Source organism: Alosa pseudoharengus, unplaced genomic scaffold (genome assembly GCF_046254945.1).
Source record: "Alosa pseudoharengus isolate Yale_2024_CS ecotype anadromous, Long Island Sound unplaced genomic scaffold, YU_APseudo_1.1 YU_APseudo_1.1_scf_5, whole genome shotgun sequence".
Lineage (NCBI taxonomy): Eukaryota > Metazoa > Chordata > Actinopteri > Clupeiformes > Clupeidae > Alosa > Alosa pseudoharengus.
This window is the reverse complement of record NW_027468837.1, coordinates 35079921-35107411: the sequence shown is the minus strand read 5'-3', so window position 1 is coordinate 35107411 and position 27491 is coordinate 35079921. Positions and strand designations below refer to the sequence as shown.

The window sequence follows — 27491 nt, the reverse complement described above, 5'->3', positions numbered from 1 at the left end:
ATTTGTATTTTGCCAACTGCTATATCTACTAGAGCCTGACAGATCAATTGGTGTGGCTAAATTAGCTATTTACGATCTATCAGTACCAACGTAAACGGCCAATAATTATTTTAAAATTAAGGAAAGCCAAATACGGATCCTTCATAGGGTTGCAAAGGGGCGGAAACTTTCCAGAAACTTACCATGGGAAGTTAAGTTGGGGAATTTTGGAAACTTGGAAACTTTCATGAAATTAAAGAAAATTATGGGAATTAATGGGAATTTACGGGAATTAACTGGGAATTTTGGGTAATTCATACAAACTGTTTCGTATACAAACATTAACATTTTGTTTCGTAAAAAGCAATATGAATTGTATGTTGGTATTTTCGCTTAGCTTGGGGCAGCCGTGGCCCACTGGTTAGCACTCTGGACTTGTAACCGGAGGGTTGCTGGTTCGAGCCCCGACCAGTGGGCCGCGGCTGAAGTGCCCTTGAGCAAGGCACCTAACCCCTCACTGCTCCCCGAGCGCCGCCGTTGAAGCAGGCAGCTCACTGCGCCGGGATTAGTGTGTGCTTCACCTCACTGTGTGTTCACTGTGTGCTGTTTGTGTTTCACTAATTCACCGATTGGGTTAAATGCAGAGACCAAATTTCCCTCACGGGATGAAAAAAGTATACTTATACTTAGCTTAGCACACAAAGCTAGCTAGCATGCTAGCGGGAATCCCATTCTTTGCCTATGGTTTACTAGTGTGCTAAACTAGCAACACTTAACTGCCCACCACACCACTCAACAACAAAATCCGATTGGTTGGAAAAAAATTTCCCCATGCATATGAACGCACCATAGGTTTCCTTTATGTAGCAGTCTATGTCGATTGCTGTGTGCATGTGATTGACATACAGCGGGGAAAATAAATATTGAACACGTCAACATTTTTTTCAGTAAGTATACTTCCAGTGAGGCTATTTGCATGAAATTTTAACCAGACATTAGTATTAACTTAGGTAATCCACACATATAAAAAAATCCAAACATTAATGTTCATAAGTATAGTTATGAGTAAAAAAGTGGAATGCCACAGGAAAAAAGTATTGAACACGCCTACTGAAATTCTTAAATACTTTGTGGAAAACCCTTTATTTGTAAAGAGAGCTTCAAGGCATTTCCTCTATGACGAAACTAATCAGTCGCAGTATTCAGGTGTGATTTTGGCAAATTCTTTTAAACAGATAGTCTTTTAATATTGAAGATTCCAGGGGTCCCTCTTGTAAATCCTGATCTTTAGGTAACTTCCAAAACTGTTCAATTGGATTTAAGTCAGGGCCTTAATTTCCTTTCTCTGAAACCAATTGAGAGTTTCCTTTGCTGAATGCTTTGGATCATTGTCCTGCTGGAAGGTCTAGCCATGTCTCATCCTCATTGTTCTGGTGGATGGCAAGATTCTCCCAGAAAAAATGGCTCCATTCATCATTTCTTCAACTGTATGAAGTCTGCCAGTACCATGAGATGAAAAACAGCCCCACACCTCCAAACTTCACTGTTGGTATCGTATTTTTAGGGTGATGCACAGTGCCATTTCTCCTCCAAATATGGTGTGTAGTATGACATCCAAAGAGTTTTTTTTTGCTCTCACCTGACCAGAATACATTCTCTTAGTATTTCATAGGCTTGTCCAAATGTTGTGTAGCAAACTTTCAATGAGCTTCGACATCTTTTTCTTCAGTAATAGAGTCATGTGGGGTGAGCGTGCATAGAGGCCATGGCGGTGGAGTGCATTACCTATGATTTTCTATGTAACCACTGAACCTGCTGCCTCCAAGTCTTTCTGGAGTGGTCCTTGGCTCTTAGGCTACACTTCTGACTATCCTTCTGACTTCCTGGTCAGAAATCTTGCGAGGACATCCTGTGCATGGCCGATTGATGATGCAGTGATGTTCCTTCCACTTGCAGATAATGGCTCCAATACTGCTTACTGGATGATTCTGAAGTTTTGAAATGCATCTGTAACCAGTTCCATTGATATGTTTTGCAACAATAATGTTGCAAAGGTCTTGGAAGAGCTCTTTGCTTTTACCCATCATGACATGTTTCTTGTTTGACAACTTGGTAACGAAAAACCTTTTTATAGCTCATCAATATGTACTAACCCAGCTTACATTAATTTGCACAGATAGGAGGGATAATTACTCTCTAACTATGTATAGATTCCAGCTTGTTCCTTGCCATTCCTTGCCTTTGTGTACAGTTTTTTCTTAGTGTGTTCAATACTTTTTCCCTGTGCCATTCCACTTTTTTACTCATAACTCTACTTAGGGACATTAATGTTTGGATTTTTTAATATGTGTGGATTACCTAAGTTAATACTAATGTCTGTAGAAAATTTCATGCGAATAGCCTCTCTGGAAGTCTACTTACTGGAAAAAATGTACAATACTTATTTTCTCCGCTGTATGTGCAGGGTAGAAATTCGACTGAAATTGTATTAAATCAGGTTGTTTTAACTAATATTAGACTGCAAGATGGGGTTTTGTCCACTACATTTAAGTTCCCTGTTATAGACTAACTTGCCATATTAAAAATTCCCAGTTTATTCCCATTAATTTCCGTTTATTCCTCTTAATTCCCATATATTCCCGTTAATTCCCATGGAAAGTTTCCAACTTTGAAAATTCCCGGAATTTTGCAACCCTAATCCTTCATCTAAATTTCCTTTTGTTTTTCCAGCCTCACATTACAACCAACAGTAAAATAATGTTAGCATAGGTTGAGCGGTGGAGGGTAAATTGATTGTTGGTGTATTTCTGAAACAAAAACGCGTACACAGAGTAACTTAACAACAGCACTATAACTTTCTCTTTCGACTGTCATTCCATACATTTTCTGACCATACTGACAGTAGTTAAGGTAGTTAGCCACAATGAAAGCATTAGCTAACGCACAACATGTCCTCTTTTGAGAGTCTGGTTGGTGGTCATCCTATTTCTTCTACTTTATAGTACACATGTAGCGTCCACCACCACTTTTAAACATGTGTGTTTATATGTAAACCTCACTCCTGATCCAGGTCACGGCACCAATGTAAACTGCCGTGTGTTGAATTGCGCGTCTCAGCCCTACAGTTACCCAGACTCGAACCTGCAAACAGCAGCACCTTGGATCGGGAGTCGAGCGAGCTAACAATCAAGCTCAATCAAATCACTGCTACGTACCAGCTAGCTACCGTAACACAACCGAAATAGGCCTATAAGCAGAAATGGCCAATATGTCCTCAATTTTAGACACAACTTGTCCTCCAACAACTTGTCCTCTACAACTTGTCTAGTTGGTGGTCACCCTATTTCTGTTACTTTATAGCACACATTTAGCCTCCACTTCCCCTTTTAAACACATTATGACTATCAACAGCTCTTTTCAATGTATTTCTGCACAGAACCGCTCGCAACTGGAAAAAATAGGCGTCCCTTCTATTCTCTAGCTCTATTCTGCAGCACGGTTCGAGCTGTGCCTGAGACACAGATATGGCAGAAGCACTGTGGCTGCTGTAACCTGTTAACATGGGTGGCAACATGGGTGAAAATCAACAAGCAACACAGCCGTTCCGCAGATGCAGGCAATGTGTTCAAGCCTTAAGTCATACGAAAGTATTGGCGTTATCTTACATTATGCAATTTTCCTTTACAATCACACAAAGAATCACACTGTTTAATGCTGTTAACGCCGGTGTGTAAAAGTTATCATGCCAATGGTGTTTATCACAGATAAAAACAGACCTGACACTATTATTCATAATAATTATTTCATAATTTATTGTATGAGAGATACCAGATAGTTAAGCCTATTTAAACACAATGTCCCACCTTGATCAGAACATTTCAATATGATAAATATTAGAGTATATTTTTACCTTGGGTTTGTTAAAAATGAATATCGCCTGATTTATCATTTTTATCGGTTTTTGAAATCCTCAAATATTGAAATCGGTATCGGTCAGGCTCTGATATCTGCACACCATAGACGAGATGCACTGTGATTTTTGTTTGTACACTGCACGTTTCAGGAGCGAGTGGCATCAGTGGCTCTCCCCTGATGCCAAGTAACAGGCCAGTACAGTATTATTCTCCACCTCATACCTGAGACAATGGTCGTCCCATCATCTTCTTCATCTTCCTCATCGTCATCATCCCCTGCCCTCCTGCGCTCGGCCTCCCGTACCTCGGGCACGTAAAAACCATCCTGGCGCGCCAGCGGGCTCATATAGTGGATCAGCTGCCCACTGTACACCTCCAGGAATGGGTGGGCACACAGCTGGCGCTTCTGAGAGAGAGAGTAGAGACAGAGAGAGGGGGGGAAAGAGAGAGACAGAGAGAGAGAGAGAGAGAGAGAGTGAGAGAGAATGAAACAGTGAGGCTGAGTCATAGCTATTCATGTTGCTGTTAAGATTAACTACTGTTGCTTTCTAGACGGTTATGGCTTTGTTGCTCTGTATCAGAGTGTTTTGGCAACACTTGTAAGTCGCCCAAATTGTACTCCAATGTAATATTATCAAGTGAAGGTTTGAAATAAATCATGACTTCACGTCTGACATTGGCTGTTTCCTTTGCTTTAACCCCACAGTATTCTTTGAGTTTCAGCCTGTGCTGATATTTTAGTGCTAATCAGCTCTGTCTGCAGACCCTCCATAGGCCCATAAGAGGCTGGACCAAGGGCAGAGGTCATCCCTCAGCGGTCTGAGGATAAGAGGCCCGGCTAAATGTAAACGACCGTAAAAAAAAGGCCTCGGCTAGGATTCACGGTATTGTTGATGAAAGATGATCCAACACAGACATGAACTGAAGTGCAACAGGAGTGTCATCAAGCCAATTTCTCAAGCCATGTTGCCGGGCAACCTAACTGTTCTTAGTGCTCTGATTGGATGAACACAATAACTCACTCTAAAAATCTCCAGATAGTTGTCCTTTATGGCCCAAATGTTGGCCAAACAACATCACTCGCCAGTAGTGCTTGGAAATAATGCCCTGTTTATCACCCCCTTAAGGCTTTGTTGATGAGAAGTCAGGAAACAGTCCACCTGCATCCCACACAGACTGACTGACATTCACTGATGCGCAATAGAACAGGAAGCCACTTCCAATGCTACAGCCGTTTATGTGAAGAATGTCTCTATTGAGATGACCAGCCCATGGATGCCAAGTGGATTTTACCCTTTGAAAAAAAGACACTGAGGGCCCTATCATGACAGTCAAAAGCGCATCTTCACTCGTCAAAAGCTTATTCAATTTTAGTAGGATGTCCAGTCCACATTGGGAGGGTTTTCGTTATCAAACATCCGGCGCATGGCGGAACAAGGTGTTCCTAGGTTTTTTAATCAGTCATAACATCATTTAAACCAATGAGAATGGCATCTGCCATTCCCTTTACCGGAGGCTGCTTGCGAGACCGTATGGAATAGTCATTCCATTAAACCATGCTTTACTAAAACCTAGCATAGCCTTTACGCATTTGCACTCCACTATTATTTGAACTCATTGGCAAAGTGAAACTAACTTCACCGTGGTGTCAGTCAACGACAAGACAGTTATATGCAGTTACTTTCACTATTGACTGACAATGGGTTACCATCGGAAACATAGGCTGGAAAAAGCAACACTTACCCTAATATTGCTCAAATGATTATCCTGCAGAGGAGTTGCTTATATCTCGTGACGTGCGTCTTCAGCTGTGCTCCATACGTGTATCTCGCCTCTCCCCTAATCACTTTTAACCGTCATTACCAATTTGCAAGTGATGGTGAATAACTACTCATCATGAGATGTGCAGTATTTCGTAATTTCTTTATTCTAATTATGTTTCCTATTGTAATCGTGAAATTTGTAATGTTTTGCTTGGACGTGGCTGGTGTGCGTTCATGGATGATGGGTGCACCCGCCAATATGACTGTTGACAATGTGCTCTTAAAATAACATAACTCGCCAGACTTCTGACCAGGTGTACAATAGCGATTTTTAGACAATGCGCTTAGCCACTCCCTAAGTTGTTAATTGCCACACCCCTGGGCACATTGTTTAAAAATTAAACGTGCAATTAAACTTCGCGCCGGAAAACGAGTTTTACGCCATGCGCCAGTGTGCAAAATACAGCCTTGAAAGTGCCCTTGCTTATGAATTCAGCTTTAATTTGTAATCCTGGGTGTATGTGTGTGAGGAATTGGCCATGCATGGCAGAATATTTTCTATACACACATTTCTGTGTGTGTGTGTGTGTGTGTGTGTGTGTGCGTGTTTTCGTGCACGGGTAAGACATACAAGGGGTGTGAGATGCCGGAGGAGGGCGAACGAGGAAGCAGCTACAGAAGTATTAGATTTGAGATTTGAAAACTCTCTGCTCTCCACCCACACACTTCTGCCTCCCCCATCTCTCTCCCCCCTCCTCCTTCCATACCCTTTCTTTCTTATACTCTCTTCTTCCCTTCATCTCCTCTCTCTATCCCCTCTCTCTCTCTTTCTTCCCTGTAATGCCCGCGCTCTCTCATTCTCTCTGTAATGTAGGAGTAACCTTTTCAGGCTGGCTGACTTGCTGAACATGTTGTTCCCCTACACTCCTGCTCACTGCCAGAGACCATTAGACTAGTCCCTGCACATTAACGTTTAATACACACACATCCTTCAATAATTCTACGAACACACACGCGCACATTCAAGCTAGTGTTAATTTTGTCACCTATTTTTAATTTAGTCTTAGTCTTAGTCTTGTGACGAAATATCCTTTTTAGTCTTTGTCATATTTAGTCATTCAAATATAATTTTTGTTAGTCAAGTTTTAGTCGACTAAAAGTCTCGTCATTTTAGTCTAGTTTTAGTCAAAAGAAAACTAAAGGTATCTTAGTCTTAGTCAGATTAAGTCAACACATTTTAGACTTTTTTTTATAACAAATTATTACTATTTGAGTCAAATAGTGTTTCACACATCTCAATTTTCCAACAATATTGTGTCCACAGGGCTACTCGTCTGTTATAATTACTCATTCTGATTTTTTGTTAGTTAGTATGTTTACATGCACAGGTAAGTCGAGCTACAGTTATAGCTCGGCTGGGATTTGACCATAGACAGTAAAAGATTCGACTGGACCACGGTCATATTCGTAGACCAGTGTTTCTCAAAGTGTGGTCCGGGGATCACTGGTGGTCCGCAAGCTATCCCAAGTGGTCCGCGAGCAGACGTGGTAAAATATAATATAGATGAGTTGTTTGCAATATTGAACCAACTTGTATGTAAATCCAAACAGTTCTGCAACACTGTCTATGTGAGATATGCCAGTTTAAATCATACAGTATGAATCCTCTGACACAATAAGCAAAGTGCAAAGACAATAAGCAAGGTGGTTCAGTGAGTAGGCCTATTGTGTAGACTAATTATAGGCAGAGACTTTCTAATGTGGAGACACAGCACTCAAAAAATACTCCATAGAAATACATGGGGCTAGTTTGTCACGCCAATATGGCCGTCGTCTACACATATCCCACCCCTTCCTCGGCAAAACGTCGACATATGAATACGTTAAGCCAATCATGTGGTGTGATGTGAATACATTGAGCCAATCATATGGTGTGTTGTGAAGACATCGTGCCAATCATGTGTTGTGATCTCGCCGCTGGAGAAAGATTGGTGTCGTGAATCCTTGCGCACGCGCAGTTCGACCCAAAGACTGTGCCCGATGAGTGCCCATAAAACGTTGGTATATGGCCGCCGAGTGGAGGGACTTGCCTAAAAGGACTTTGTTATAGGCTACTGTTGAAGTAGGTCCAAATCTTTTTTTTTTTTTTAGCTAGGGTTAGTTAAGTGGTCCTGAAACTGAAAAAGTTTGAGAAACACTGTCGCAGGCCAAAGTATTAATGTTTTACTCCGCCTCGCTAGATGGCAATAGGCGCCCAAACACAACACATCAAACAGACTCTCCATCTTAGCCATAGCTAACTTGCTAGCGAACTTTCCATATTAGCTTACTTGCTAGCAAACTTTGCATCATCAGTCTAACTAGTTAAATAGTTGACATTACATGATGAACATTTTCGAATGGACATTCTGGGAGATGTTATTAATATGTATGAGAGAAGCTTCAACTTCTGGGTATGTAGCATTGTGGCATTAAGCTTAGGTAGTTAGCTTGAAATCTCCAGTGTTCTTGTTCCATGTAGTTTCGTGTTGCAGCCACAGGGTTGCAGCAACAGCACATAGACTAGCCTACAGGAAAGCTATTTCCTCATTCGGAATATTTTGAAAACAACAGCTAGATATTCTGTCTTCTCATTTTGTAGACGAAAATGAAGAGAGATTTTATCTTAGTTTTTATTTCATGCAAAACATTTTAGTCTCGTCTTTTTTCGTCAACAATAATGCATCTTAAGATAGTCTTAGTCAGTGTTTCAGGACATTACTGCCGTCTCGTCATCGTCTCGTCTTAGTCATGAAAAAAAAGGTCAAACATATTTCCTCTCGTCTCGTCTGACGAAATTAACACTAATTCAAGCACACACACACACACACACAGACAAGAACATCCTGGTCAGTATGGTGTTAATGCCAATTAAAACCTTTTCATTACACTGCCAACACAGTGGGGTGTCCAACAGGTCAAGTGTCAAATCTGGGACTGTTACAAAAGGAGGAGGATGGACTTTAAAAGTTGTACCTAAGGAAGAACCTAAGGAAGAACCACAGGTTTTGCTATGATCTGATAGCATCTGATACGGAGCAGTATGTGTGAGGCATATTACGCCACCAATTCTGGAAAAGGTGGTCTTGATGCAACTTTCTGAAGTGTTAAAGGGCAATAGCATCCTGGAGAAATTTCAGTCAGGTTTTCGTCCTATGCATAGCACTGAAACTGCTCTTATCAGGGTAACCAATGATCTACTAATGGCAGCTGATTCTGGTGAGCACTCTGTTTTGGTGTTGCTGGATCTCACAACTGCTTTTGATACCATTGATCATGCTATTTTAATTAGAAGACTAAGAGAATGGGTTGGCATAACGGGTCCTGCTTTGGACTGGTTCACATCCTATTTGTCCAACAGGACATTTTTTGTTTCAATAGGTAATTGTACTTCCTCTACCTCAGCTATTACTTGCGGTGTTCCCCAAGGTTCAATTTTAGGACCAATATTGTTTTCCCTGTATATGTTACCTCTAGGCCACATAATTCGCCGCCATAACATATCATTTCACTGCTATGCTGATGACACACAGCTGTACCTCTCAGTCAAACCCAACATGCTTAACAAGCTAACTGTACTGCAGGATTGCATAGCTGATGTGAAAGACTGGATGTCTCAGAATTTCCTACAGCTTAACTCTGAAAAAACAGAAGTCCTTTTCATTGGCCCTGACAAAGTCTATAATCAAGCTAAGACTTTTCTTGGAAATTTAGCCTCAAATAACAAGACTACTTCTAGAAACTTAGGGGTTTTATTTGATACAGATTAAAATTTTGACCAACATGTAAAACTCCTTGTGCAGTCCTGTTATTATCAACTGAGAAACATTTCCAAAATCAGATCAATGCTTTCTTTAAAGGACACAGAGAGAATTATACATGCATTTGTCTCATCTAGACTTGATTACTGCAACGCCTTATTCACCTGTTTAAATCGTCATTCCATCTCTCGTTTACAAACTGTTCAGAATTCAGCAGCCAGACTTTTGACAAAGTCTAAATTTAGGGAACACATCACCCCAGTTCTGGCCAATCTTCACTGGTTGCCAGTGAGTTTTAGGATTGATTTTAAAATCCTCCTTATTACCTATAAAGCATTACATGGTTTGGCACCTGACTATTTAACAGATTTATTAACCCCCTACTGTCCAGCTCGGCCCCTCAGATCCTCCAGCCTGGGACTTTTAGTTGTTCCAGAAAGTAAACTGTCAACTAGGGGTGACTGATCATTTGCAGTTAGAGCACCCAAGCTTTGGAACAGCCTCCCTTATAACATCAAATCTGCACCATCTGTGGCTGTTTTCAAATCTAGTCTAAAGACCCACTTATATAAAATTGCTTTCCTTAAATAGTGAATGATTCCACTCATGTCTCTGCTAATTTACTATCATTATTATCATTTCTGTTTGTTTATTTTGTCTTGGGTACTATACTGTATACCTTTTCTATTTTCTTTTTTATATATATTTAGTTAAGTTTGTGTTTGTAGTTTGGTAGTTTACTATTTTATCATTTTTATTATTATTATTATTATTATTACTATTATTATTATTATTGTTGTTATCATTACTATTGTTTTGTTTTTTGCTTTGTTTTGTTTGTTTGTTTGTCTGTAGAGCACTTTGTGCTTTGTGCTTGAAAAGTGCTATATAAATACATTTGATTATTATTATATATTATTATTAACTCCCCGAGCGCGCTCAGTGCACATTTCCAAAATGGCCACCAGCTGAGGGCCCTGCTGTTTCCTGCTTAAAAGCGCTGGGCTCCTGAAACACCTACAGCATCGACAAACACGTAACAAGTAAAGAGCCGCTCCTCCTAAATCCCGCCGACTATGCATGTAATTAAAAAAGGCCAAACGCTGAACTATCTGTATGGTCCAATCTGCCAACCTCCCCCTCCCCCTCCCCCAAACCCCACGTCTTCCCCCAACGAGCGCCTTTTATATGATTTTAATTAGATGCCTGTCGCCAAATAAAAAATAAATAAATGGCCATAAAACATTTTAACTGCCAAAGAAAAAGCTGCCATCCCAGTGTGAGCAGTTTCAAAGCCGCTCCGAGGTCATTATCGTAGCATCTCGTTGTTTTCTCCCGCTGTTGCCCCCCCTCTTTTCTTTAGCAAACAGGAAGAGCAGGGGAGGAGGGGTGGGTGTGTGTTGTCAGAATAATTATCACTTCCTTTGTTAAAGTCCGTTTCCACCTTGCGCACAACCGTTGCGCGTGTCTATTTTTCTACCTCAGGCTGGCTGGAAACGATCCGTAGGATACCCCATTAATATTTCAGTCCAAAAAGCGCTATATGCTAATCGCATGCTGTGTGTTATCAGTTTATCTGCATGTATGTCCCGTGGCTCACATCTGAGAGATGGCATCACACTTGGCTAGAGATTAGGCGTAACACAGATAAAAGATATCCCAGTGGTGTTGACCATGGAGACCTGTAGATCCAAAGATGGACTGTGACACACATGGCGAGAGGCAGGCAGACAGGTACAAAGAAACCACCATGAAGAGGCAACTAAATCTGTTCCGAGGCAGCACCGGCAGTCCTGTTTCCCACAAGATCAATGGATCCCTACCGCACCCCACAATCCGAGGCAGTACCGGCAGTCCTGTTTTCCACAAGATCAATGGATCCCTACCGCACCCCACAATCCGAGGCAGTACCGGCAGTCCTTTTTTCCACAAGATCAATGTATCCCTACCGCACCCCACAACAGACCCAGGTATTCCACTGAAGTGTGATTTACACTTTTACGGAGACCACACAAACACCCCTGACCGTTTAGCAGTGTCCACTGTGAGAGTAAACAGACAAGTGGCTGGTGGTGGTGATTCACGAGCACAATATTAACACCTGGCAAAACACTGATGGTGATAATAAAAAGAGTCATTATAAAGCAGAGAACATCCAAGTGTCTGTTCTCTATTTTAAAGATTTGTTTTCTTTTCTCATCATCACCATCCATGCTTGCCTTTGTCACTCTGACTCTCTGTTACTCTTACAATCTGCTGCAGACACCGCTCCCTTTACTGATATTTATGCAGCTGTCAAACAACAATGTATCAGTAATTACAAATGTATTAAATATGTATGACTTCTGCGACTGAATGCAGCCGTTTCTGTGGCTTTCGCAGTGAGCCGCTTCTCACACTGTGAGCAACTAGTTACATAAAAACACCTGCTCACAGGGTGATATATGCAATGCATAAACACTGTCATCTAGCATATGAAATTGACTTCAATAGACTCAAACGCAAATAGGAAAACACAAACAGTCACACATGCAGAGAGACACAGACACATGCACAGACACAGACACAGACGTCTACACACAGAAAAACTGTAAAGTGAAAAAAATTGTGATGCTTCTGAATTTGACAAATGACTGACAGCTGTCACTCAGGAATCAGATTCTAAAGATAGTAGGAATATGGGGAGCATAGTATTAATAGTCAATCCAAGGAGGCTAAAGGGTCTGTCAGGACAACGAAGGACCGGACCAGCTACTGACTGATATTTAGCCGCGGGGTGAGAGTACTGATAGAACCCAGCTGTGCACCTCATCTGTTTGTCAAGCAACAGCATGCTGTTCTTCTAAAGGACAATAGTCTTCTAGTTTACTTCCTGTGGAGGTTCAAGGTGTCTTTAAAAAGCAGTGGTTTGACAGTAATGTCAAAAAGGTTTGAGCTCCATCACAGACACTAACGGTCCCACCTATTGCTGGTGGTGATATGCGATTATGAACGTGTCTATGCGCCCTAATTTGAATGATTGGCAAAGTGCAAAGTCTTCAGTTTAACTTAAGCTAATTTAATAACTAGGCAGAATCAATTAAAAAATGTACTGTGAGCAAAACCTTCACTGCAAATATCGCAAACACTGTGGGCAAGACCTTCACCGCAAACACTGATTTCTCAGCTCAGTGCTTCCACATACCACACAATAGCTAGTTCATGTGCTACAACTGTGGTTGTTGTGTTGATAGACTTTGTACTTTAGCCACCATCTAAATTAGGGCCCTATGTCCAAGGAAAAAATGATGACCATGCTTAGCTCTGTAACCTGTTGGACAATTTCCAATCTACCCTCTCCTCGACCACTATCACTGCCTGAAAACCAGCCATCCTATGTATGAGCAGTGAATATGCTTTGGATGTTAAGGGTGAAATTATGGGAGAGGTCTGCAAAACGGGCTGGAAATCAAATGTTTATTTCATAGACACCACTATGGCAAGAGGGCCTATTAAAACCTTTTCAAAACAGCGTCAGAGTGGGAGGCTTGGAGCGATACCAAACACTGCACTAGGAGAGACCAATTATCCAGGAATGACCATTTGCAATGGCCATTACCACTTGCAAAGCTGTTATTTGTCATTTTCAGTTTAGCAGATACAAAGCGAACTACCAAAAAACAATATATGGCACAAGGTTGTTAGTCTTTGTGATCAAAAATGGAAAATTTGAGCCTGTTCGCTCTCATCCACAAAGGACTCTCATCAGTAAAAATTTTCCATTTATGCAGCAAGCCTGTTAATCATATAGTAGTTCATGGAGGGTAAAAACTATAGCTGTAAAAAATAGCTTTAAATGTTCACTTCAACCAGAAACATTTAGGCACAGATTTAACCCAGTGGTTCTCAAACTTATCTGTCACTCTCCACTTTGGAGGTGGAGAATTTTCAAGCCCCACCTGATTTTGCATTTTTGATTTTGCAATATGTCGTTCTGTTTATGACACTTATGTGTGGCATTTTTGTTTTGAATTTATGATCTTCCTTGTCAAAAAAGAAAGGCATTATTAAAGATAGGCACTAAAAAACGAATTCCCTCCTGTTCCTCGCGCCCCACCTGTCATGTCTCTATTCCCCACTAGTGGGGCCCACCCCACACTTTGACAACCACTGGGCTAACCATTCCACAAAATGCAACACTTGTGCCTGTTTCTGTTTGTGCTATGGCTGAGTTATCTGGTGATTTTCATGTTGGCACCTCTGTTAACTCATTAGAGCATGTGCGCTGCCTGCATGAGATGCACGTCTCGCCGCCTGCAAGCCATCTAGAGTTTAGGCGTGGAGCCTATTTTTGATGCGTGAGGTTGCGATGAGCGGTTCTATGGTTTCAACTCAACAAAGAAAGAGGGGTGTGCAGTAGCAGCACTTCTACACAAAAACGCACACGCGCGCGCACGCACGCACGCACGCACGCACGCACGCACACACACACGCACACACACACACACACACACACACACACACTGCTGCAACACAGTGGTCATGCAATATAGAGGTAGGCAATGTGAAACAGCCCATAGGAGCCTAAGGAACAAGGAATGTGCAGTATGATTCTATGTGCCTTTCTTTCTCTCCATCTGAGAAAATAAATATGGAATGCTGCCGACAATAGATGACTCACAACTACATGCATTAAGAAAATAACACGTGCTTTTTCTACCGGTCATGGAACAAAGGATGGCACACCTCTTTCAAGTTAAAGGCTTTGAATCAAAGGGAGGAAGGCATTACTCATACTGCACACATTAATATCAATCACAGTTCCTTGGATTGGGCTGTTTTTCTTATTCTTGCAGTGTCCAAAGAAAAAAAAATTGTGTGGCCAAAATATGCACAAACCCATCATGTGTCACCATCTATCCACCACCTCTTCATCATCACATCCATCCATCCATCCATCCACCCATCCATCCACCCATCCATCCACCCACCCACTTACCATCTCTGCACACAACCCTCCCTCCCTCCCTCCACTCTCTTGTCTTTCAAACAGAGCATCTTCATTACTGCACTTTCGGCAGGAAAATGTGTGATTTTTTCTGAGCTCTCAAAAGAATCAGTAGTCAGAGAGAAGAGGCAAAGGGAGGGGGAGAAAAAGGCACATGGAGGTAAAAGCCTTCCCAGGGTTACTGTGAGGCGGGGTGGGGGGTGGGAGAGCATGGGGAGGAAGTGAAGGGTTGATGGAAAAGATGGCATATATGTGGGCTAGGGGATGGAAAGACTAACAGTTGCCTTTTCATCTGAAAATCCAAAAAAAGAGGAAGTTTGGGGGCTTGTGGAGGCTCTACCCTGCATTCCATTTCCTTTCAATTACAGAGCACTGAAGAAAAGGAGAACACACACACGAACGCACGCACACGCACACACACACACACACACACACACACACACACACACACGAACGCACGCACACGCACACACACACACACACACACACACACACACACACACACACACACACACACACACACACACACACACACACACACACAAGCAAACACTAGTATTTGTTCCCAAGGGACTTCCAGAGTAGAGCTTTATTGGTATGGGAATTTTGAACAACAGCTTGATTATATAATAAAAGTATAATCACTAGGTTGAATGGTGAATTAGCCTCGCTAATGAATAAAAATAAATGAGAGACAATTTTCACTAACCATCAACAATCCTTTTGTGTGTAAAGACAAAACTACAATATGCAAGACCTGCCAATCAGGCTATGGCTGAGGTATAAACCAGACCTCTTAAGACAAAAAGGAGAGGCAATTGCTCAAGTTGGGGCCAGAAAGGATTAATGTGGTTTGTTCATTATTTTGACCCTTAGGTCTTCATCAAGCAACAAACAAACCTGTCCATTACTCAACTCTCTGGCTTCTCACTGTTCTGTGGCTGCTTGCATTCTCAACTTGGGGTTTTCATTTGACATATCGTGAGCCTCCCAATTCCCAGCTTTCACCTTTCCTTTGCTTCTGATCTGTTATATCTGTAACACTGCCTGGACTGTGTGATGAGTTTGGCTGTTGTTTGGTTGGTTGTCATAATTACAGCAGGCTTAGGCAAAAGCTTTGACCACATTTGCAGCCAAACAAACAGCAGCACAGCTTATGATGTATGATACCAGTGTTTCCCATACATTTACTAATGTGTGGCAGCCCACCACAATATCAAAATTGACCACCACTCAATGATTTTCTGTTGTACATGTACTAATGGGATGAAATCCTTTAGAATAGAATACTGTTGGGTTGTCGAGGTTAGCACACTATAACGTTACAGCTACTTGTATTCATTCTACTGACTCCAACAGCGAACCCCCCCCCCCCCCCTTTCACCTACATACAATTCAATTCTGTTGGAAACACTGGATACGATATATGAACACATATGAAATGTATGGCAGAGTGAAAATAATGGCTGAGCACACTGAGCAGATGATTAAAGTCATACCAAGATGGCCAGTGTGAAGAGGCAACTCGTTTATTGGTGTTTTATGCCCAATGTTGTCTTCAAGGCAGTGCTGCCTGGAAGGCACTAGGGTTAGGCATGGGTTAAGGTTAGGGTTGGAGTTAGGTTTAGGATCAGGTGCCTTTAAGTCAGCGGTGGCAGCGCTGCCTGGAAGACGACGTTGGGGGCATAAAACACCACCGTGCCATAACCGCTTTATGCTAATGATGTTATAATATAAAGAAAAGGGAAAATTAATGAACAAAAAGACAAACAGGTCCCACTGTATACCTAAATGAAACCTGAGAGAGAGAGAGAGAGATGGAGAGAGAGAGAAAGAGAAGAAAGTGAGAGAGAGAAATAAAAGAAAGTGAGAGAGAGAGAGAGAGAGAGAGAGAGAGAGAGAGAGAGAGATGGCGAGAGTGTGTGAGAGAGGAGCATGGCTCTAATCTAGTAAACAGTAATCACAACAGAGTGACCGCAAGGGTGCCAGTCATATCTGCTCATAACTGGGGGGCATAGTCAGCCTTTCTACTGGTCAAACCCACATCACGCAACCCTGAAGACCACAACTCAACAACAAACCCCTGTACACACACACACACACACACACACACACACACACACACACCCACATACGCCTGCAGAAACACTGTCCATACCACCAGAGCTGGGGCACACGCTAAACATGCCAGGTCACAAATACCACAGGGCTCTGCTTTGCCTCATCCACTTGCTTATCCATTCCTCCATGACTCTCATAGTCATACTCCTCAAGCACTACCAGCTTTCCACTGATGCCACTGCCCTGATCATAGCATTGTTTGGAGCTGAAGTGTTCCTTCTAAAACGATAACGCAGCTTATGATTGGCCATTAAAAAAACAGTCACCTGACCACAGCACCTTGGAGCGGTGCAGGGTGGTGGGGAAGTGTCTAGTTTGTCAGTGTGTAAAAACACCTACTGTAAGGCCCCTGACTTAAAAGACAGAAAAAGTCTCATGTCAAACACATGATATGTATATTTGCCCAGCAATGAAAAAAATGTTTGGTCTATGCGTTTGACATTTTAAACTTCTTTAAAATTAGGGCCCCAAGAGTCAGGTAGTGCATAATGCTTTTTGCAGGACTGAGACTGTCGAGTACTCATCCTTTAATGATGATGATAAGGCTGCTGCCTGGTCTGGTAATTATTGACATTGTTAGCCATCATTACTTGCTTAATTGTGGCCCTAATCACTGTGGTCTGACTCACCAGTGATAGGCAGGGCAAAGGATACAGGATAGCATACCACATTTGTGTTGTGTAAGTGTGCATGTGTGTAAGAGAGGGAGAGAGAGTGGGAATGCATGTGTATATGTGTGTGTGTGTGTGTGTGTGTGTGTGTGTATTTATCTCCATGTGTGCAAGAGAGGGACAGAGAGTAGGCAAGTCTCTCTCTCTCTCTGTGAGTGAGTGTGTGTGTGTGTGTGTGTGTGCAAGTGAGGAAAAGTGTTTATATGTTTATACACGCCATGTATATGTTTGTGAGCGTATGCCAAGGGCGGATGTGGAGTTTTAGCCTACATGACGAGAACCCCGCGTTGGGCGTTCCAGAGTTCTCGCCTCCGAGCGTGTGAGAACAGGGTCACCCAGAGTTTAATGTACGGTATGCACGTGCACACAAGAAGAGGCTAAACAACAAAGGCACATTAGCGTGTGATACGCATGTTATCAGCACTTCTGTCTCCCCCACTAACCGGACCCATGTTCTTGGTAGGTTCCATCAACATCCCCCAACACTGCCGGATGGCTCCTATCTAGAACCGTCGCCTATAACATTTATAGGAACCTCTCTGCGGGGCCCGTGTAGGCATCTGGAGACGGGACCCTTGCGAGGGCTGTGATGGAGAGGTGACTGCTGAAAATAACTGTGGGTTAATGAGGAGGATGGAAACAGGGGATCAGCAGTAGGCTCGCGGCTCACACAAGGACAAATTAGACACAGATATAAGGCCTATTATACACATACACACACACACACACACACACACACACCACAACATCTTCCCATTCAATAATCACACACACACCACACACACACACACATACATACACACATACAAAACATCTTCCCATTCAATAATCACACACACACACACACACACACACACACACACACATACACAACATCTTCCCATTCAATACACACACACACACACACACACTGCAGTCAAAGAAAGCAAGAGCAGATCAATCAAGCACAGATCAAATATCAAATACAGCAGAGCAATTATCTAGAGCTGATTTGTTCTCATTAACATATAACCCACACTTCCATCCAACCAATTTCTTTTTCTCCCCTCACACATACACACACACACACACACACACACACACAGGAATGATATGTCCAACTCCAGTCACACTGCAGGTCACTGGGGGCACAGCTGCTACCCCCTCCAGCACAGGTTCTCATGGGCAAGAGCCAGACAAGCTTCCTCTCCCATACACCCTCTTACCCCATGCTGACATGCAGCTCTAGGTCCACATGTTGCGTACACACGCGTACACACACACACACACACACACACACACACACACACACACACACACACACACACACACACACACACACACACACACACACACACACACACACACACACCCTCATATGTGTGCACACACACAAACACTGAAGAATGCAGACATTCATGAAAACAAACACACACACACACACACACACACACACACACACACACACACACACACACAGAAAGAGATAGAGATCCACCTGCCTGATGAAGATACACACGATGAAAACACTAATACACAAGCATACACACATACTCATACGCATACACACAAACACACACCAGAGCTACTGATCTTGGTCAATTTGCACACCAAAAACGTTTCACCTAGACTAGAAGCTACATCAATGATTAATTGAAGACATGGCCTACAGTACCTGCACACTGTTTCATAGCATGTACGGAACCATTCATACCCAATCAAATTGCTACAGGGCAGGTGGGGGAGCTCAAAAGTCCCAGGAGCAGAGACTTCTCCAACTCCCCTACAAATGAAGCCCTGATAATATGCTTTAATGGTGTTTTAAGCCCCCAAACGTCGTCTTCCAGGTAGCGCTGCATGAATCTTGAATTTCTCCTGGGGATCAATAAAGTATCTATCTATCTATCTATCTAAGGCACTAGGGTTAGACAAGGGATAGGGTCAGGGTTAGGTGCCTTGAAGTCGACGGTCACAGCGCTGCCTTGAAGTCGACCGTGGAGGCTTAAAACACCCTCGAGCGATAATACTGTATGTACAGCATTTACAGCACCTGTTCAGTGAATCTTTTGTAAATTGCTTTACAATACCGTCGGGCCCTTGTCAGCAGACTTCGGCTTGCCTCTTGCCACTATTCACTCCTTGTCTTCCGATGTCATTTCTGAGTCATCTACTGTTTACACACATTCACCTCCCTAAATAGAACCAACTTGACGTTGACTTCAACCTGTGTTATAGATGAGACTGCCTGGGTTATTTTGTTTAGATATTAGCCTATATATAAAACACATAATTGTAGCCTACCATTCAGGGAATAGGCATTTAAAAGAGAGACAGAGAGTGACTCAGAAATGACATCGGGCGATGGCAGTGCGAGATGTTCAGAACGTAAGAGCTAAAACTTCTACAAACTCAATAACATCCACAGCGGAAAAAGAAGGTAAGAAAAATAGTCGGAAAACTTAGATGTGTAAGGCAAGCAAGCAAGTTTGGCGGTTGTTACTAAAAATGTGAACATGCACGTTGCACTGTTGTGCGGTGGACTTTCAGAATGAATGGAGTCGGAGTTTCTTTAATATCGAGGCGTCATATTTGTCCGATGGCCTGCTATAAAATGAATTGCGATGTCTGTCTGAAAAAGACGCGCTCGTGCAGTCAAAATGAATGGGAGTCTTCAGAACAGGCTTGTCAGTCAACCTGACAACAGTGTGTAAAGTAGCCTATAATGTGAATTACTTGTTATTTTATCAAGGATTTCTTTCTTTTTGCAAAAAAAAAAGTACAATAGGCATTAATTAGTAGGCCAGGAGCATGCTGAAATTATGTGGCAAATTGCGTTTTTTATTACAATGATAAAATTGTAAAAGGACGTGACCGAAGCTGAGGCAAGCCAGGCAATAGGCCTATAGGCCCGACGGTAATTGTAAAGCAATTTACAAAAGATTCACTGAACAAAAATGCTGATGTGGTACATGTAAATTTAGCTAAAAATGTGGAGAATGCAATGCAATCAAGCATTTTAGACGATATATTGTCACAAGCTGGCAGAATAGGCAACAGGCCGATGTGCGTTTTATTTGGAGACTGTTTTGCGCGACAAAGACTGAGTTTGCTGCTGATATTCTGGGGATAGGCTACAACATAGCCAATAGCCTTTTAATATATTTGCTGCATTAGATCAGTCTTTCTAGAACAGCCAAGGGCTTTCTAGCCTCACGTCAGCAGCGCTGCATCACCCATATAGCCTACATTAAAACAACCAACGGATGGTGGGCGGGTGTGGTTTTGAAAATTGGTCAAAAAACTTTGGTGCTGATGGATGGCTCATGGATGATTTGCTATGCAGTTATGGTTGAAATAATAGCCCATCAGCGCATCTCTAGTGTGTGTGCCTCTCTCTCGCTCAGAGGGGAGGGAGAGGCTGAGGGTCGATCCAGCATGGATTCTAAACTCTGTGGTGGATAGGATCTACAATTAGGTGTTAACAATATTACCACGCTAGGTCGAAGTACTCCCAAGTGCTATTGCGCCACACATTGTAGTTCTCCTGTTTATTTGCTTGGAAAATCGCCACGTTTCATGTTGTGTGACGTACACATTTTTATCAACTACTCCTGCAACTGTATTTAAGTAGGGAAAATGTGGAGGTGTTTGATTACTGCTATGTTCCTCTCTCTACGGCCATGGCAGAGCCTGCTAGCAACATGCTAACACATTCGCGCCGTGCGACAGAGCGTTTGAGTGCACCTACCGGCGCGGGAGAGGTATGACTCAACTCGTGAAAGTTAAGGTAAGAACATATATTACTACTGATTTTGGGTGGCGTGTTCCTTTAAAATGTTGGTTAGTGGCACCTGCACCGTACGCCGGCGACCCGGGATCGATTCCAGCCCCGTGGTCCTTTCCGGATCCCACCCAGACTCTCTCTCCCACTCGCTTCCTGTCATTCTTTACTGTCCTGTCATTAAAGGCATAAAAAGGCCTACTTATACTACTTATAAAAAAAAAAAAATAAAAATAAAAATAAAATCAAATGTTGGTTAGCTTCTTAACTCACCCGCTCACTTTCTCTTCACACGTGGGTTCACGCTACCTTTCCAAAAGGTTCGCCTGTTTCACTCTGCCACTGCTATTTGTTGATGTGAATGGAGATAACATACCAATACATTGGACAGAAGATGGTAATGTAACACAGCACCGTGTTTCTTTTATTAGTTCAGTCTTTTGGTTACTGGCTGGTAAATAAAACTCGTTTTTGTTCTCAGGCAGTCAGTTTGCGCTCCACTCATGCTGTAGCTAACATGCTTTATGTCAGCATTAATGAACGGGTTGTCTGCTTATTTTCAAAATCACAAATACACTGGAGGAAGCAAAGGCAAAAAGTTAGTGTGATAAAAGGCAAGTATGCTCTAAGGCAGAGGTTCTAATTTCAGTCTCCATGCCACTGGCCTCCTTCCTGGCCCGTCTGTAATAACTGTAATCTCAGCTGTTGAAGGGTGGACCAGAAGAGCAGGAGACAGGCTAACTAAACTGCCATCAACCCCAGCAGCTAGCGCGCACACACATGTGTATGCACACAGGCACGCACACATGCACGAAACCACACACACACACACACGAAACCACACACCCACACCCACACACACACTTCCCCTCTCTGATCCACCTCCTGCCCCACTACTCTAAAGCATGTATTTACAGCCAAAGAACACTCTTTACACAGCTTCTCCTCCTCCCTCTTTATACTTTTAGACCCCGTAGAGGGACACTCTGGCCTAATGGGCACTTAACCAGCATGGAGAGAGAATTGAAGATTTGTATTTATTTATTTATTTGTTTGTTTGGTTGGTTGGTTTTTGTGTACCTCAAAAAGCCCATTTCAGTGGCCAGGTCTCCGGCCTCGTTGATGTTAATGATACCTTAATTGGCAGGGTTGTGATTGTACACAGCAGAAACACAAGGCTGGGCAGCTGAAGTAGGTCAGCAAAATAAAATCATTTAGCACTTGTGACCAGATCAATCAACCTTGACAACTGCTGTGGTCATATTAGACGTCCTGTGGAGTTTGTGGACTTCTTTGCCTCCACCGTGTCTAGTATTTTAACGTTGGGACATCTCTCCAGTATTACATTCATAAGCAGCTGTCATAATGTGTTATACCATTTCAACACAGAAAGTGTCATATGAAACAAGATGTTTTATATAAGCAATAAGCATTACTGAGATTTGGTCTTAACTTCTCACTGACATTTTTTGGAAATATTGTTTGTGGCATGCTAACATGTTTATGACATAAAATGTTCAGGGGTTGTTTAGAGCTGATCGATAGCACTACAGTACTTTTGACATACCATGGATGGCTAGTAGGAACAACAGGTGTGTTTAATTGTTCTTAATGTTACCAAATTCTATCTAAATGAATTTGAAGTCTCATATTTTTCTCAAAGTGTATCTACATAGTGTTTATATCCCAAAACTAAGACCTTTAAAATATGTTTCTAACATTCCAATGTTACTTTTTCACCCTTGATTTTCATATTTTTTACACCCTCAAAAATGGCCCATCTTAGAGGCCATGTTTAGACACAACACAGAAAGTATTCCTACAGAGATGGACCTGTCTCTACAGCCATTGGTTTGCTTTTCTCTTCTTCTGTTAAAACCACTGAGAGTAAAAGGAGTAATGTTCTAACTTGAGATCAGAGTTGATGGAGTGGCCCCTTGTGGGGTCACTAGTCCCTAACCAGTTGAGTTGAGCCTTTTTACATTAAAGGCTAATTGTTTATCACCGTTTTTGCAAATAAGGATGACAAGGTAGAATATGTTGCATGAGTTTATGAAAGTGTGATGTATTGCGACATCAAATGCAAGTAAAATTTGTAGTTTCTTATGTATCATTCCATCGAACTACAGATCCACTACCCGATCTGGCAAACTTACTTAGTGCGGTTATAGCCGATAGAGGGCCGCAAAGCGAATGCAGAAGTGCCGTTCTGCCTGTTACGAGTTGATGAACCACTGAAACGATTTTGGACACATTATTTTAAGGTACAAAAAAACTCTTTGGTGTTGTTTTAAACGTTTGTGAATTCAACTGTGGACAATAAAGCAGCAGGTACCTAATAGTAAAGCTCACAGTGAGTGGCTGGTCAACAAAGCCCTGTGCCATCTTTTCACAGGAGCCATTTCATGGCCACCTACCTCCCCTTCTGGCAGATTGCTCATCCAGTGAATGCTCTGGTCAGGGGGCCTGCTTGGAAGCTAAAAAGCCAAGATGGACAGGGAGGGCCCGGGAGGGCTTTATATCTACTCCGATTTGTTTCTTTTACGCTAAAAGGGTGCCAGGGAGGGGTTGCCGGGAGCTTCTCAAATCCCCCAGCGAGCGTTTGTACTTCTCCACTTCACACTTGGCTAGCTGTTAATAACGCAGGAGAATGGCTTTGTCAGACTCCCTATGAGCCATTCATGCTCCTGCATGCTTTTTGGTTGTTGATTGTTAAATTGGGTTTTATCATAGGGAAATGGTATTGCTATTCCGTCAGCCAGTGGAGCGCTGCGATTGGTCCGGTTGAGCTTTGGATGATGGGTCGGCGACAGGTATGAGAGGGGTGTCAAGGACAAAGGCCATGCTGTTGCTACTTTTGGCAGAGCCCGGAGGAGAAGACCTCGTTCGTCAGGTTAATGAATGACATCTCCATTTTTCATGTGGAAATAAACTGATGGACTTAAGCTCTCCCTTGGGAGTTAGCATCAAATCTCCAGCTAGGAGACTCAAAGCAGAACAGTGGCTGCCAGTGTCCCTTGAGACTGTGAATGCAGCTAGAGTATACTTAAGAGTAAAGTATATCAGTGTCCAAGTGAAGGACATCCAAAATGTGTGTGTGTGTGTGTGTGTGGGGGGTTGTCTTTCATGAAACACAAAAAAGCGAGTCATCCCATCACACCATTGTTCTTCTTCAGAGTAACATTTTATAAAAAATGATCGAAGCATCAGGCTTCTCCCAATTGCCCACTTTCACACTGGCACCCGCTCAAGGCGCTGCGCGACTCCTGTGTTAATGCCATACGGACAAGCTGGCTGCTACTTTTCATGTATTAGTTACTATAGGAGCGTCATCAAGGGAGCCGGGCATGATGTAGGAGCACGCTGACTTGCTCGCTCCGGCTTCACTCGAGACTTAACAAGCCCCCGACTAACAGCTTGGTTTCATCAAAGCCCAACAAAGGGGGGGATTCCCGATCCATCCTGCCCCGATCACGCCCCCACATTCCTTGAAGCGCACGACCAGGCAGTGAAGAGATCAGCCCTGAGAGGATTCCAACCACCACACCAGCAGTAAGGCACAGAGGAAAAACACACCTGCTGTGCAATATACTGTACTCCCTACTCAAAAAGGTTGAAAAAACGTACTTTTGGAAGGCTTATTCATCACTGAATGTGACTGCCATTTATGCAGGCAAATTCACACGCTTTCATAGACTCATAGGCTCATACATGGTACAAGGACTTGACCACATTGGCCTTGGGGATTGGCCACTTTTAAACATGCAAAACTATGCTAGTGTAATTACATCACCGATTCAGGAGGTTTCTGCCTGTTGCCTAGGTAACACGGTCTGGGTGGGTTTGCATGGAGATAAGATCCTTTGATATTCTGGAGATTAGGACACAGTTCACAGAAGACTGGAAGAGTGCCGTCACCGTAAGCTTTGACAGCAAAGGCTTGTTTGAAGAGTATGGCTCACACAGACAATGAGTGCATCAAGGCAACCACTCATGCCCCATGTTACCAATCTCTATAGATGTACAATGCACATAATACTGTATTCAGTTGTGTTCTGAGACAGACATCACATAACATACAGATATAAAACATATTTTTTTATATATATATATATATATATATATATATATATATATATATATATATATATATATAATGTAAATAATTTATTAACGTTTTTTTTAAAGATTTATAAGGATTGTGGAAATGTATGCAAGAAAGCTGTATGTAAAACCATAGCTCACTGGAGCCAACAACATCTATTAATTATGAAAAAGTATAAGCATGAAATCAAGTACACACAAGCTTCACTTGGTAGTTAACAGCAGCCAATTTGTTTGCCCTATTGGTGACCAATATTGGAGAGTGCAGTGACATGGGTGGATTGGGTGAAATCCATAGCTGTGCAGACTTCAAAAGGTGTTCATCAGCATTACCACCATAGCATTACTACTGATGAAATAGCTGTCCCATGTGCAATCTCCCAAGGACAGAGATCACTGGGTACTCTCAAACAGGGCTAAATGAAATTGGACACATTGCATCTCTCCCTCTATCTCTCTCACTCTCGCACTTTATAATGACTCCCCCCTGAGCAGAGAGAGAGGAATAATATTTTTAGAATAATTTATGTATGCATGCATAGTATGTGTATGTGAATGCTGTGTTTGCATGGCTGCTCTGAACACTGTATCCCTTTGGGGATAAATAAAGTACAGTACATGTACCGTATCCATATACCCGGTGTGTGATAATGAGGTCATTTAATAACTAACTTTTCTAAAACTAACATCAACTTACTGGCATCTGTCTCTCTAATAATCTAACATTTGGCATTTTCTGTGTATGTGGTGAAGACAACAAAGAGAAATTCTTCTGAGACCTACAGGGCACAAAGCGGGGTGCACTATGTCAGGGCCCGGGGCAAGATGGCCCAGTGGGAGGAGAAAGATGGTAAGCACCATATGAGGAACACTTGGAGTTCATTTTCACATATGAGGTCTAGACCTTGTTAATTTACACCTTCATGACCACACCTGCCAGACTTCTATCATCTACCGCCAGATCTCACACACACACACACACACACACACACGCTTTTACAAGGTGCCAACATATGCCAAATCTACAGACTGATAGATACACGCTACATGGTTATTGTATATTGTAAGTTGGGATGTTTATGAAAAATGCAAATAAAAACATAATGTTATAATCTGCAAATCATGTAAACTCATAGCTGCAAAAAGGACACAGACAGCATAAAAAAATATATGTTAATTTCTAATTTGATAACAACACGTTAAAGGGACACCAGGCAAGCCTGATGCTTTTTTCTCTACGAAACTCCCCATCGCTCGGTCTGAAGCTTTTCCTTTTCTTTGCATCTTCCGTCAAGGGTTTTCGCTGCTTCTTCGCCGGCTCTGCAATTATACACACGTTTGCAACAATCGCTAGCGTTTTGTTAGCCTGCCTGTGCTGTGAATGCAGGATGTAAACTGATCCTGCTTCGGTCGGTGGGTACGATACACTGAACTTGCAAGCGAGATATTCTTTCTACAGGCAGTAGGGGCGGATGAGAGAGTCTTCATTCGCCCTGTAATAAGTCATTTAACCATACACCTACTTACGAAGATGAGTAATTAACACGAAAACGTTGCCTGGTGTCCCTTTAATGAAGTTAGTGTAATGAAAAAGAAAACAAAAGGAGGAATATTTTACAACTATTTTTAGGGAAACTGGCAACATGATTGGGTATGAAACAGAACATCCCAAAGAGGCAGGGTCTCTTAGAAGTAAAGATGTAGGGGTATTCATCACTCTGTGTATACCTGTGTGGACAAATGATGAAACAATATAATTGTAATTCTTCTTAACATGAAATTGCGAAGTATTTGGGGAGTTCATCATCTACTACAGTACATAATATTATTAAAATATCCAGAGAAATCTTTGCAAACAAAGGACAAAGATGGAAAACAAAATGGTGAGATCAATCAACATTTGCCATTCTTGGACTCCTCTGGGTTAAAGAGGAGAGGGCCTGTCCAACTATCCAACTAGTTATAGTGCTCAGTTCAAACCCAGAGCCTATGACGGTGTGGAGGTGCATTAGTGCCTACAGCAACTGGCCAGGCACAATCAATTCTTAATGATACAGGTTTTGAGCAACATAGTAGTTGTAGTCCAAACTCCAGACCTGTCAAATTAGGTGCATCATGGAATGAAAAACATGATTAAGAATACCCCATACTGTTGATCAACATTTCCTATATCAGGCAGGAATAGGACAACGTTCTATATATACATACAAAAGCTGGGTGTAGCTGCACCTCGACATTGCTTGGCAACCATTCTGATAGAGGAAATACATTTCTTGGTGGAAGAATGATTATCTATGAATAAATGTTACATTGCTATGCCTTTATACTATGTAATCTTGCCAGATATACAGTATGTAGTAACTGTTTTAGAAAAAAAAAATAAGCTTCTCGA

General features: G+C 42.3%; 1 protein-coding gene across 1 annotated transcript in view; it reads right to left on the bottom strand.

Moving 5' to 3' along the window:
* The window catches only part of tex264b (testis expressed 264, ER-phagy receptor b), a 55675-nt gene that overhangs the window by 8001 nt on the left and 20183 nt on the right, over positions 1-27491 (bottom strand). Inside the window, exon 3 of the mRNA XM_076268414.1 lies at positions 4116-4299. Within this exon, the coding sequence (XP_076124529.1) occupies positions 4116-4299 (184 nt within the window). The remainder of the gene's footprint in view (positions 1-4115; positions 4300-27491) is intronic.